This window comes from Cetorhinus maximus, chromosome 18, assembly GCF_964194155.1.
Source record: "Cetorhinus maximus chromosome 18, sCetMax3.hap1.1, whole genome shotgun sequence".
In the NCBI taxonomy this organism is placed as follows: Eukaryota; Metazoa; Chordata; class Chondrichthyes; order Lamniformes; family Cetorhinidae; genus Cetorhinus; species Cetorhinus maximus.
Genome location: NC_135896.1, coordinates 2,921,020 through 2,934,761, shown reverse-complemented (window position 1 = coordinate 2,934,761; position 13,742 = coordinate 2,921,020). Strand labels below are relative to the sequence as shown.

Sequence of the window (13,742 nt, the reverse complement as noted above, 5' to 3'; positions counted from 1 at the left end):
TACCCTCTCCCCAGTTGCTTGCTATCCATTTCTATCTCCCCTATGTCAGTGCAAGGTTTTTTCACTGACTCCACTCTGATTCCAGATCAACCATGGATTCATTTCTGGGATGATAGTGCTATTCTACAAGGAAGGATAGAGTAGAATGGAGCAGTGGCACCACATCTGGAGTACTGAGTACAGTTTTGATCTCTAAGAAAGGATATACTTGCCTTAGGGAGTGAACAAGGAAGGTTCACTAGATTGAATCCTGGGGTGCGAGAGTTGTCCTAGGAGGAGAGATTGTGTAGAATGGGCCTCTAGGCTCTGGAGTTTAGCAGAATGAGAATTGAACTCATCGAAATGTATGCCATTCTTAGAGGGTTTGACAAGGTAAATGCTGAGAGGCTGTTTCTCCTGACTAGAGAGTCTGGACCATGGGGTCACAGTCTCAGGATAGGGAGTTGGCCATTTAGATGATAAGAAATTTATTCACTCAGAGGGTTGTGAATCTTTGGAATTCTCTACTCCAGTGTTATGGAGATCTTGTGGAGCAGTGGGTAGCGTCCCTGCCCCTGAGCCAGAAGCTCCAGGTTCCAGTCTCACCCCAGGAGGGCCAAGGAAGGTATGTTCATAATGTGGCCAAACAGGTTGATTATCAACCTGCAAATCCTTCCAACACATGCCATTGCCAGGTGGTAAGAGTGGCAGAGATTCCTGATCGACCATGTGATGGAAAGAACGTTGGCGCCTCTATCACCACTATGCACATTTCCAGATTACATCATGCATGTTGCCACAGCAACCTGGACTCACTAATGATCAGATAACCTGTCTTAGTGACATTGATTGAGGGATAAATATTGGCCCAGGGTGCCAGGGTGAACGCCCCGTTCTTCTTCTAAGTGTGTCCGTGGGATCTTTTACATTCACGGCAGACTTAGTTTAACATTTTATCTGAAAGACTGGGATAATACCGCACTGCACTGGAGCAATAGCCTAGATTAGCTTACACCTCTGGAGTGGGGGTAATAGCAGTGACCTTCAGAGACGAAAGTGGTACACACTGAACCATAACAGACACACTTGGAGGAATGCCAGCTCTCGTGGGAGTTAGTGTCTTTGGAAGAGGAATGGAGGCAATGATTGGGAAAGGGGAAACAATGAAAAGTGTAATATTGCACACGGCATGCTCACGTTTGACATCCTCGAGTGTAACATATTGTCCTCGCCGATCTGATGATTTCTGGACTTCTAGTGCACTTCCCAGAACTTTCCCATTGCTTAATGCTTTCCTCAGCATGGCAATACTATGCCTGAAAATGCCAGTCTTTGAGCTGGTTTCAAAAAAACAAGATATTATTGAGTTGCTAATTTACCTTTCACCTTCCTGTGCCAACATCAAAGAAAAGAAACAAAATAAAACTGAAAGACAGTGCCTCTGACAGTGCAGCACCCCCTCAGAACCGCATTGGAGTGTCGGTCTCGTGTCTGCTAAATCTTAACAAACCTGTTGGCCCAACTGTTAGGATTTTGAAAGGGGTAGTTACAGAGATGGTGGAGGCATTGGTTTGATCTTTGAAAATTCTTTAGATTCTAGAATGTCCTCTGTGGATTGGAAGGCCTTTATCCCCCTTATTCAGGAAAGGAGGGAGAGAGAATGCCTGACATCAGTGGAAGGGAAAATTCTAGAATCTACTACTGAGGACAGGCAACAGGATACTCGGAAAATATCAGTATGATTAGCCAGAGTCAACACTGTTTTTTGAAAGGGAAATCATGTTTGACAAATCTAGTAGAGATTTCTAAGTGTGTAACTAGCAGGATAGACAAGGAGGAATGAGTGGGGAAAAAAAAACTGGATTTTCAGGAAGTGTTTGATAAGGTGGAATATATGAGGTTATTACACAAAACTAGGCCTTTTGGGATTGGGGATAATATATTAGCATGGATTTAGGATTGGGAAACAGACAGAAACCGGGTAGGAAGAAGCAGGTCACTTTTTAAATTCATGCACAGATATGGGCAAGGTCTACAGTTATTGCCCTTAACTAAGTGGCTTGTGGGGCAATTTCAGAGGGGAGTTAAGAGTTAACCACATTGTAATGGGACTGGCATCACATATAGACCAGACCTGGTAGGGATGGCAGATTTCCTTCCCTAAAGGGCATTAATGAACCAGATTACAACACTCCACTAACAACCATTACTGATGCAGCTGTATTTTTTTAAATACTAGGTTTATTTATTAACAGGATTTAAATTCCCCAGATGTTCTAGTGGGATTTGATAGCGATATCTAAACTACTAGCCCAGTAGCATTATCACTACGCTGCCATTCCCTGCATTTTCAGCTTGGCAGGTTGTAACTAGTGAGCTGTCACAAGGAGCAGCATTCAGCTTTCAGCTAATTTACAATTTACATCAGTGCCTTAGAAGAGAGGACTGAGTGTAATAAAACCAAAATTGCTGATGTTACAAAGCTGGTTAGGAAAGTAGTCTATGAGGGAAATATAGGAGGAGGCAAAAGGATACAGATAAGTTAAGTGGGTGGACAAGAGGGCAGCAGAAAAAGTATAATGCAGGGAAGTGTAGGAAGAATGGAAAAGTAAAATATTCTTTATTTTTTAAGAGATGAGTAAATGTTGTCATCCAGAGAGATCTGTACAAGAATCACAGAAAGTTAACATACAGGAACGGCAACTAATTAGGAAGAGAAATGGTATCTCAGCCTTTATTGCAAGGAGGTTGGGGGATGGATTAGAGCAAGGACATCTTGCTAAAAAGAGAGACATGTTGTCAAAGCTTTTCATCTTGCACTTATCAGGACAAATACAAGAATGCCAAATTTCAAATGATCATAACAATTTATACTGCAGGAGAAAAGGTGCTGATTGATTGGTAAGTCGACTCTGATTGGCTAAGGCATTGCCACGGAGAAAGCAAAGAGGAACTACAGGCTCCATAAGCTCCCGGGTAATTCAAAAAAGGGCTTTTCCTTTAGTTTGTAGAGAACGGGTCCCTGCGCATGAATGTATGTCATTTCTACCAAGCGTAAATGAGCCACTTTATGAGCTCAAATTAGCTGTTAGTGTAGCTATTAGCACACTCAGGATTGTTTGGCAAGTGCTGCCCAATCATGGAATCACCAATAAGCACCCTTTTCTCCCGTAATATAAATTGTTGTAATCTTTTGAAATTTGGCATTCTTGATGAGTGCAAGATGAAAAGATTCAGCAACATGTCTCTCTTTTCATCAAGATTCAAGTTCCGTATTACCAATCGGCTGTTGGTATGGAAGTCTCACTGCAATTAGATAAAGCTGGAGTACAATGTGTAGTTTTAGTTTCCATACCTACGGAAGCATATACTTGCCTTAAAAAGGGTGCAAAGAAGATTCACCAGATTGATTACTGGGATGAGAGGTCTGTCATATAAGAAGAGTTTTAGTAGAATAGGTCTATATTCCCTGGATTTTAGAAGAATGAGAGGTGATTTCATGATTTTTTTTATTCATTCATGGGATGTGGGCTTTGTAGGCTTGGCCAGCATTTATTGCCCATCCCTAATTGCCCCTTGAGAAGGTGGTGAGCTGCCTTCTTGAACCATTGCAGTCTATGCGGTGTGGGCACACCCACAGTGCTGTTTGGGAGGGAGTTCCAGGATTTTGACCCAGCAACAGTGAAGGAACGGCGATATATTTCCAAGTCAGGATGGTGAAGTCAGGATGAAAACATAATATTCTTATAGGGCTTGACAGGGAAATACTGAGAGATTATTTCCTCTGACTGGGGAATCTAGAACAGGGGGAACAGTCTCAGAATAAGGGGTTGGCCATTTAGGACTGAGATGAGATGAAATTTCTTGAACTGATGTGTTGGGAATTTTTGGGGTTAGAGAGCTCAGTTCATAGATTTTTGAGACCAATGAAATCACAGGATAAGGGACCGGGTGGGTAAGTGGAGTTCATGTCAAAGTTCAGCCATGATCTTATCGAATGGCGGATCAGGCTCGAGCGGCTGAATGGCCTACTCCTGCTCCTATTTGATATGTTATTATGTCTGCAAGTCACTCACTCACTTCTCAAACCCTTGGTTCAAGGGATCCATGAAAGTACGAATTCTGGACGATGGCCTTTTCTCTTTAGTGTCTGGACTCGGCAGCAAGCTGCAAAACAAAAACATGGACATTAAAATTGGCAGGAACGACAGCTGGACAGGTAGCGTGCCCTCGGTGTTACAATTAGAAGAAAAGAAAGCACTTGCATTTTTATAGAACCTTTCACAACCTCAGAATGTCCCAAAACATTTTACAGTCAATAATTAGGAAGTGTAATCACTGTTACAAGAATGGAAGCATCAATAACAACAACTCACCAAGGCTCCTTCGACAGCACCTTTCAAACCCATGACCTCTACCACCTGGAAGGACAAGGGCAGCAGACACATGGGAACACCACCGCCTGGAAGTTCCCCTCCAAGTCACTCACCATCCTGACTTGGAAATATATCGCCGTTCCTTCACTGTCGCTGGGTCAAAATCCTGGAACTCCCTCCCTAACAGCACTGTGGGTGTACCTACACCACATGGACTGCAGCGGTTCAAGAAGGCAGCTCACCACCACCTTCTCAAGGGCAATTAGGGATGGGAAATAAATGCTGGCCTAGCCAGCGACACTCACATCCCATGAACAAATAAAAAACTAAGCTAGTTTGCACATAGCAAACTTCCACAAACAAAGTGATTGTAATCAGATAACCTGTTTGTCTTTGTGATGTTGGATAAATATTCTCACTAACTACTTTTCTACTCATATAGCTCAGTTTGGAGGAACCTGTTGGGTTCTTCAAAGTCTTCCTCACCCACACTTTCTTGGTAAGCTTATTAACATTCTCAGACTTAGGGCAGAGTTTTTAGCTCGGCATTCAGGCACATGCCCAACCCGCTCGAGTATAAAATAGTGTCCGATGATGTCGGGCAAGTGATATTTCGGTCGGTAAAAGTCGGAAGTGCACCTGCCAACAATTAAGAGGGCATTTAAGCCCATTAAAGTTCCAATTGTTCCCGATTTTCGTGGTCCGTCCAACCTTTCGGTTGGCGGACGGGCGAATCTGCCAGGCAGACTTTGCATTTTGATGAAACCTCATCCAAGAGTGGGAAGAGGTTTCCGTTATTAAATTTTTAAAAATAAAAATGTTTGGGCAGAATTTTCATCATCTATGTGTTCAGGTGACTGATTCTGATGCGTGGACAGTTTTCCTGGATTTTAAAATCTTTGATTGCTTTTAAATTCTTCAGCTCCCTGAGGTAGCTCTCCGCCTTCGGGGAGCTTTTGTTCCACGTTCCCCTGCGCCCTTGTGTACATCAGCACCTGCCCTCTCACCCCGGCTCTGGCAGCGCTGAGCATTTCAGCGTGCGTTTCATGCTGGTTGGCCGTTAATTGGCCAGGCAGCGTGAAACTGAGGTCGGGGGCCAATCGTGGTCGGCGGTCTGTTCCCTGGCCTGCCGATCGCACACGCCTGCCGAATTAAAAATCCTGCCCTAAGAGACGTTAGCATGTCACACTGCATTCCCCTTAGCTGTAAAATTTACACACGCCCTCTACAGGCAAACCCACTTAATTGTCCCTGCCCAGGAAAAACCTGTGAAAACAGGAATTCCTATAAAATCGGAAGCAACAAAACTTAAAACTGCTCTGGGGTACAACCTAAATTTGCCTAAATTCCTGACAAGCTCAACAAAGTGAATCCAGTAAACAGCAACTTGGGTCAGCTGTTTGTGTGTGTGATTTTTTTTTTAAATACTGTGTAGAATTCTGTGAATTTCTTTGCCTGAGTGAAGGTCAGACGTCATTGACCTCCACATTAAATCCATTGGTGCACAAAATGGTCTTGTTGCAATCATAAAGACAGTCGGGTGAATATTCTGTGAGCAAACCAGCAACAGCTCTTCAGTCCCTCACTGACGGTGGGGGGGGCATTGTCATTGTCCACTTTTTCAACCAAGAGTTCTTTTGGAAACAAGGATGCATCTCCTCTTTCAGAGGCACAGTAATCTTTTCGGTATAGAGAAAGAACTTGCATTTCTGTAGCACCTTTCATGACCTGAGGACGCTCAGTATCAATGCTTAAGTATCGAGTACCTTTGAAGTGTAGTCGCTGGTGTAATTTAGGGAACAGGGCAGCCAATTTCTGCACAGCAAGATCCCAAAAAGAAACAATAGGATAATGATCGGATCACCTGTTTTTGTGATATTGATCGAGAAGGTAAATATTGGTCAGAACAACGAAGAGAAGGGACCTGGCCTGGTAAATTGGACTTCACGTTGGAATTAGTAACTGAGTCAGAAACAATGTCAAATTTCAAGACTGAATGGGAAAGGTGAATAAAGGAAAAGAGGTTAAAGGAGAACTTATATTTCTGTGGCACCTTTCACAAGCTCATGATGTCCAAAAGTGCTTTATTGCTAGCGAAGTGTTTTTTTTTAAATATAGCTAAGGTTGTAATGTAGGAAATGTGGCAGCCAAATTGCACACAGCAAGCTCCCATAAACAGCAATAAGATAATGACCAGGTCACCTGTACTTGTGATTTTGATTAGAGGGATAAATATTGGCCAGGACACTGGGGAGAACCCCCCTACTCTTTTTTGAAATAGTGCCAAAGGGTCTTTTATGTCCACCTGAGTGGACAGACCATTTAACGTCTGATCTGAAAGAGATGGTTTCCATAGAATAGCAAAACAGGAAATCTTGTACATACTCAGCCAGTCAGGCTGTGGAGGTGACGTTTCAGGTCGATGAATTTTATCCTGACCTTCCATTCAGATCATCAAGCTGAAACATTAGCGCTGTTTCTCTCCATTGATGCTGCCCGACCTGCTGAGTATTTAGAGTCACTTACAGTCATAGAGCCATTTATGGCAGAGAAGGAGACCATTCGGCTTATTGAATCCATGCCGGCTCTCCAGGGAGCAATCCAGTCAGTCTCATTCACCCGCACCATCTTCACAACCCTGCATGCCTTTTCCCTTCAAGTGCCCATCCAATTTCATTCTGAAATCATTGATCTTCTTCACATCCACCACCCTCATGGATAGTGAGTTCTGGGTCATTACCACCAGCTGCATAAAAAAGGTCTTCTTCACATTCCTCCTGCACCTCTTGCCCAAAGGTTTTCCAGCATTTTCTGTTTCTATTTCAGATTTCCAGCATTTTCAGTATTTTCCATTAGTATTATGGGCTGGGATTTCCTGGCCCCGCCCCCAGGGGTCCCGTCTTGAGCAGGATGGAAAATTTGATGAACCAGCATAAATTCCATTGACTTTCAGTGAGAAAATCCTGGCCATGGTTTCTGTAGAGATGGTTTCTGCTGAAAATGGATTTGTAATTACACAGATTGCAAAAAAAAACAGGGAAAGCTGTTTGAGAAAGGTCAGTGTGTCACCACAAGAGCTGACACCTGTACTATTTATACAGACAGTGTGAAGAGTCCTTTATCCTTTCATGGGACGTGGGTGTCACTGTCAAGGCCAGCATTTGTTGCCCATCCTTAATTGCCCTTGAACTGAGTGGCTTACGAGGTCATTTCAGAGGCAGTTAAGAGTCAACCACATTAGTCACATGTAGGCCAGACCAGGTAAGGACGGCAGATTTCCTTCCCTAAAGGACATTAGGGAACCAGATGGGTTTTTACAACAATCAATGGTAGTTTCATTGCCACCATTACTGAGACTAGCTTTCAGTTTCAGATTTTATTAATTGAATTGAATTTCACCAGCTGCCATGGTGGGATTGAACCCATACCTCCAGAGAACATAACAGCATAAGACATCGGAGCAGAAGTAGGCCATTCGGCCCAATGAGACTGCTTCGCCATTAAATGAGATCATGGCTAATCTGATCATCTCAACTCCAGAGCATTAGTTTGGGTCTCTAGATTACTAGTATAGTGACGTTACCACTATGCCACCGTCTCTCCAAAATACTAAATTTTCCCAGACTCATTCAATAAGCAGTGTTGTAGACTAGTGGCACACTTTCTCAATGCCCAGTCTCTATTACGTTAGCCAATGTCCGAAGGTCAGGGGTATCACAACTGACATCAAGTTCTCAGGTTTAGGTAGTGGCAGGGATCCCACTCATGTCCAGCTACCGCTGCTGGAGGTACACACCTGTAGACATTGTATGAGGGTTACAATGTCTGGGCTGTGATCCCCTCCACAGTCAAAATTCATCATCTTGGCTTACACACATAAAAGGAAAGAGAAACAGAGTTAATGTTTCGAGTCCAATATGACTCTTCTTTGGAACTGTCATCTTCTTTCGAAGAAGAGTCATACAGATTTGAAGCATTAACTCTGTTTTTCTCCTTCCACGGATGCTGCCAGGCTTCCTGAATTTTTCCAGCACTTTCTGTTTTTATTTCAGATTTCCAGCATCCGCAGTGTTTTGCTTTTATTACACATAAAAGGAAAGCTACTTTAATGAGATGAAGGATAGTACAGTGTTCAGAATCAGGTTCCACCAGCAACTCCACCGAAGATCAGCCAATCAGCACAGGTTGAACCCAGGACCCAGTGAGGTCTGGTGTGTACAGTCCTGTATCCAATCATCATCTGGTCAAGCAAGCTCCACCTGTCTGCCTGTTTTGCTTTTGTAACTGGGACAGAGTTAAAGATCCCACACTAAGTTTGACGAAAAGCACGTAACCCTTTTGCTGTCCTGTCAGGATTCCTTCCTCAACCTCTGTCAACCAAAATAGCAATAAATGAATCGGCCACTCAGTTCACTGTTGTTGGGACTTTACCAATAGTTGGTACACTTATCGTACATCACAACAGCGGCTGTTCAATAATGCTTCTGGGAGAAGTCATTAAACTGCAATCTAAACAACACCAACAACAACCTGTATTTATATAGCTCCTTTAACAAAGCAAAAACATCCTAAGGGGCTTCAAAGGAGCATTCTCAAACATTGTACGACACTGAGTCCCATAAAGGGATATTAGGACATGTGACCAAAAGCTTGATCAAAGAGATAGGTTCTAAGGAATGTCTTAAAGGAGGAAAGTCGGGTAGAGAGGTGGAGAGGCAAAGAGGTGTAGAGAGGGAATCCCAGAACTTGTGGCCCAGGCAGCTGAAGGCATGGCCACCAATGGTGAATCAATAAAAATTAAGGATGCACAAGAGGCCAGATTGAGAGCAGCACAGAGAGCTCGGAGGGCTGTGGGACTGGAGGAGATTACAGAGATAGGGAGGGGTGAGAAATGAGAATTTTAAAATCGATGTGTTGATGGACAGAAGTGAAAACTCTTTCTTTCATACCACACCAGATGATGCACAGGGACATGAACAGAATCTCTGTCAGTCTTTTCCCGAAACGCTTGACTGAACAACCCTACAGAGGAGGAAGGCTGCAGGCGTTATGTGGGACTGAACAGGTCAAGTCACATACCTGACTAACTCAAGTGTGTTTGTGTCATCCTTCCAGACCCACTGTGCAGGTACTGCTGCAATCAGCTGCAAAATACAAATAGTCCAATTATGAAAAGAAATACATGAGATTCTCAGTAGAATATCAAAGTATATCGAATTAAAGGTAAGGATATCAGCAGTCCACCCTAGTGTTGCCAACCCTCCAGGATTGTCCTGGAGTCCCCAGGGATTGAAGATTAATCTCCTGGAAACTGCTCGGAGCAAAAACCCAGGAGAAAAATCATAGAAATATTAAACAAAATTGTGCTTCTTTCATTTTCTTTCAAACTTTTTGTCTATCAGTTATAAAATATTGGAGATGGCTAAAATAGGTTGTTTGACAGCTAAAATTAATCTTATTGGGTAACAAAGGCTCAGTTCCATTTCCAATTGGCTATGAAAAGACGGTGTCCCTGGAGGGCAGACCAAAGAAAGCAGTGCCAGGCTGCGGCAATTCGAGGTTGGAGGTCAAATCTACAATTGGCACCCCCATATACACCATATCCAATATCGCTTTCTATTCAAGTCAATCCTCCCCCGGGGTGTAGAACGGGTAAGGAGGATCAGCCCTGGGGGATATAATGGGTGGGGGGGAGGGGGTGGTGGTGTTGGCCTCAGTGGGTATAACAGATGATTAACCTCCCTGGGATATATAATGGCCATGTGATATCCTCGGGGGTGTATTACGAGTGACTGTCAGTGTATAACGACAGCCTTAGGGTGTATAACAGGAAGGGGTGATCCTCCCTGGGCTGTATAAGTGGTGGGTGATTAACCTTGGAGTGTATTATGAGTGACCCTAGGTTTATTAGAAGTGACCGTGGGTGTATTACGGGCAGTCCCTGCTCTGTATAACAGGGAGGATGATCCTCCTTTGGCAGCCACTCTTTGCAATGTTTGTGATATATTACCCATGGCTATCATGTTCACCTACATAACAGTCACCACCATTCAAGTAAAGTAATTCAAAGTATCCTTTTTATTCCTTCTTGGGATGTGGATTGCTGGTTAGGTCAGCATTTATTGCCCAACCTAATTGTCCTTGAGAAGATGGTGGTGAGCCACCTTTTTGAACCGCTGCAGTCCCTGTGGGATAGGATAGTCCACAGTGCTGTCAGGAAGAGATTCCAAGGTTTTGACCCAGAGGCAGTGATGGAACAGCGATACAATTCCAAGTGAGAAGGTGTGTGGCTTGCAGGGGAATTTGTAGGTGGTGGTGTTCCCATGTGTCTGCTGCCCTTGTCCTTCTAGGCGGTAGTGGTTGTGGGTTTGGAAGGTGCTGTCTAAGGAGGCTTGGCTTGGTGAGTTCCTACAGTGCATCTTGTAGATGGTACACACTGCTGCCACTGTGCATCGGTGGTGGAGGGAGTGAATGTTTGTGGATGGGGTGTCAATCAAGTGGGCTGCTTTGTCCTGGATGGTGTCAAGCTTCTTGAATGTTGTGGGAGCTGCACTCAACCAGGCAAGTGGAGAGTATTCCATCACACTGCTGACTTGTGTCTTGTAGATGATGGACAGGCTTTGGGGAGTCAGGAGGTGAGTTATTCTCTGCAGGATTCCTAGCCACTGACTTGCTCTTGTAGCCACAGTATTTATATGGCTAGTCCAGTGCAGTTTCTGGTCAATGGTAACCCCCAGGATGTTGATGTTTGGGGATTCAGCGATATTAATGCTGTTGAATGTCAAGGAGAGATGGTTAGATTCTCTTTTGTTGGAGATGGTCATTACCTGGCACTTGTGTGGCACGAATACTACTTGCCACTTTTCAGTCCAAGCTTGAATGTTGTCCAGGCCTTGCTGCATGCAGTATCTGGAGTTGAAAATGGTACTGAACAACTTGAGTTCAACTCTTTATTTCATGTTTGGACGAAGGCCGTAATGAGGTCCAGAGTCGAGTGGCCCTAGTGGAACCCAAACTCAGTCGGTTATTGCTGAGTAAGTGCCGCTTGATAGCACTGCCAATGACAGCCTCAGACATTACAATGTGAATATCTTTTAACAAATGCAAGCGCTGCTATTTATTATGAGTCCGTTTTCTAAGGCATTGCTACACAAGAACTCAGGGTCATGTAGTCTTCGGGTAAATTGGGATGAGAGGAAAGGATATAAAATTAACAGGTACAAAGACCTCAAAAAAGTCAATCTTCATTTTACAGGCACCCAGTCTACTCTCCTTTTATGTAAGACAACGGTTTATATTATTTGTAAAAAAAGGAGAATAAAGATTTATATTTCTGTAGTGCTTATCACAACCCCAGGATGTTCCTAAGTGCTTTACTGCCAATGAAGCTGTAGTTACTGTTGTAGTGTAGGAAATACAGCAGCCAATTTGTGCACAGCAAGCTCCCACAAACTGCAACGTGATAATGATCAGATTTTTTTTGGTTGAGGGGTAAATATTGGCCAGGAGACTGGAGAGAACTCTCCTGCTCTTCAAAATAGTGCCGTGGCATCTTTTACATTCATCTGAGAGACCAGATGGCATTGCGTTTTAACATGTTATCCAAAATACAGTACCTCCAACAGTGCAGCACTCCCTCAGTACTGTACTGGAGTGTCAGTCTGGATTACGTGCTCAAGGCTCTGGAGTGGGACTTGAAGCAGAAAAGTAAAGTTGCCTGGATACAGGAGATACTCTGCAGAATAGCCCGAGGCTGGGAAATTGAAAATTGAAGCACTACAATGCACTACACTTACATGACGGTGTAGTTACAGCATGACACGTTTACATAGGGAGTTTCCATTATAAATGTGGCCAGAGGAATTTATAGGAACACATGAACACTGATGGACAGGTAAAGATCCTCTGGTCAATCCAGCCTGTCCCACACAATTCTGGCACATTGAACTTGAACTCCCCACACCAACCAAAACCATGTGATTGTCTGGAAGTGGTGAAAAAATCCAGGGCAATATTTGTGACTGTTTCTTCTCCCTAATATCTTTAATTGGAACCATCAGTCAACTGTATCACAATTTATTCCTGTTATTGTCTTATAAACCTCATCAAATCACCCCTATATCTACACTTCTCTAAACTCTTTTATCCTACTTTGATAACTAAGATGCTTTACTGGAGACTTGCCAACTCGCCCTCCTCTGCACCCTTTCCAAGTCTCAAGATCACGCACCATGCGAGGACATCATAGCTGGACCCTTTCCATCAGCTCCTAACCCTAATGTGCACCAGGCGGACTGCAGCGGTTCAAGAAGGCAGATCACACCACCTTCTCAAGGGCAGCTAGGGATGGGCAACAAAAAAAACTATTCCAAGTGACCTCTCACCACGGTTACTGGGTTTAGATTTGAAGATTAGGGTTGGTGATTGAGGTTAGGTTTTAGAGTTAGGGTTAGTGATTTGGATAAGGTTTTAGGGTGAGGGTTTAGGGTTAAGGTTAATAGTTAGAGTTAGTCTCACGGTGCTGCGAGTAGAGCAAATGGTTAGGTTTTTCATTGAGGTGTACAGTGCCCGATCAATAACAGCCCGCTAGTGACAGCGTCAGTTGTGGAGGGGAGTGAGAGAGCGAGGAGTCTCCTCACCGGGATGGGTTACCCCCAGCTCCCGGGCTCTCCTCAGCTCCTTCCCCACTCGCCTCGTCCTGCCCTGCGGCTCCTCTCGGAACATTTCCCCCTCTCGCAGTGCTCACCTTTTCCAGGTTGAGGTACCCGTCCATCCCTCCCAGGCAGCAGCCGCAACCCCACACAGCCTGTTTACACCGGTATCCTGGCAACCGCAGCAAGTAACAATCATTCCAGCAGCACAGCAGGAGAGAGTAACCAGTGGGAGTCCCCAGAGGGGATTGACAGTAAAACCTCCCCCCCCACTCTCCCCCGGCCTTGGGGATTGAGTGATAACCCCCGGGGTAGGTGAGAGTAACCCCCCCTACCCCTTAACCACCCCCACCCACCCCCCCAAATCTCCAAGTAATGAGTAACGCGGGGAGCAATGAGCTCAGTGAGTAACCACCGGAGATTGACAGTAATAACCCCAAGGGGAGAGTAACCACCAACCCATCTCCCACCGCCCCCGGATTGAGTGATGACCCCAGGATAGAGTAGAGTAAACCCCTCCCTCCCTGGGAAAGAGTAACACCTCTCCCACCACCCCCCCCACCCCCGCGCATACCCCCAACAGGGATTGAATAATTACCTCAGGGAGAGTACCTGGGGCGAGTACAGAAACAGGAGGATAAATCAGGTGAATGTGCGGCTGGCCAGATGACGCAGGAGGGAGGGCTTTGGTTCCTTGGGACATTGGGACCAGGTCTAGGGGAGACTGGGCCTGCAC

At 44.6% G+C, this 13,742-nt stretch overlaps 1 protein-coding gene across 1 annotated transcript in view; it reads right to left on the bottom strand.

The window, feature by feature from the left end:
- The window catches only part of ppp1r36 (protein phosphatase 1 regulatory subunit 36), a 35,721-nt gene extending 22,593 nt beyond the window's left edge, over positions 1-13,128 (bottom strand). The window contains exons 1-4 of the mRNA XM_078563391.1: positions 13,102-13,128; positions 9,435-9,499; positions 4,060-4,146; positions 1,177-1,316 (exon numbers count right to left, since the gene is read on the bottom strand). Coding sequence (XP_078419517.1) covers positions 1,177-1,316; positions 4,060-4,146; positions 9,435-9,499; positions 13,102-13,128 — 319 coding nt within the window. The remainder of the gene's footprint in view (positions 1-1,176; positions 1,317-4,059; positions 4,147-9,434; positions 9,500-13,101) is intronic.
- Between the last annotated feature and the right edge of the window lie 614 nt (positions 13,129-13,742).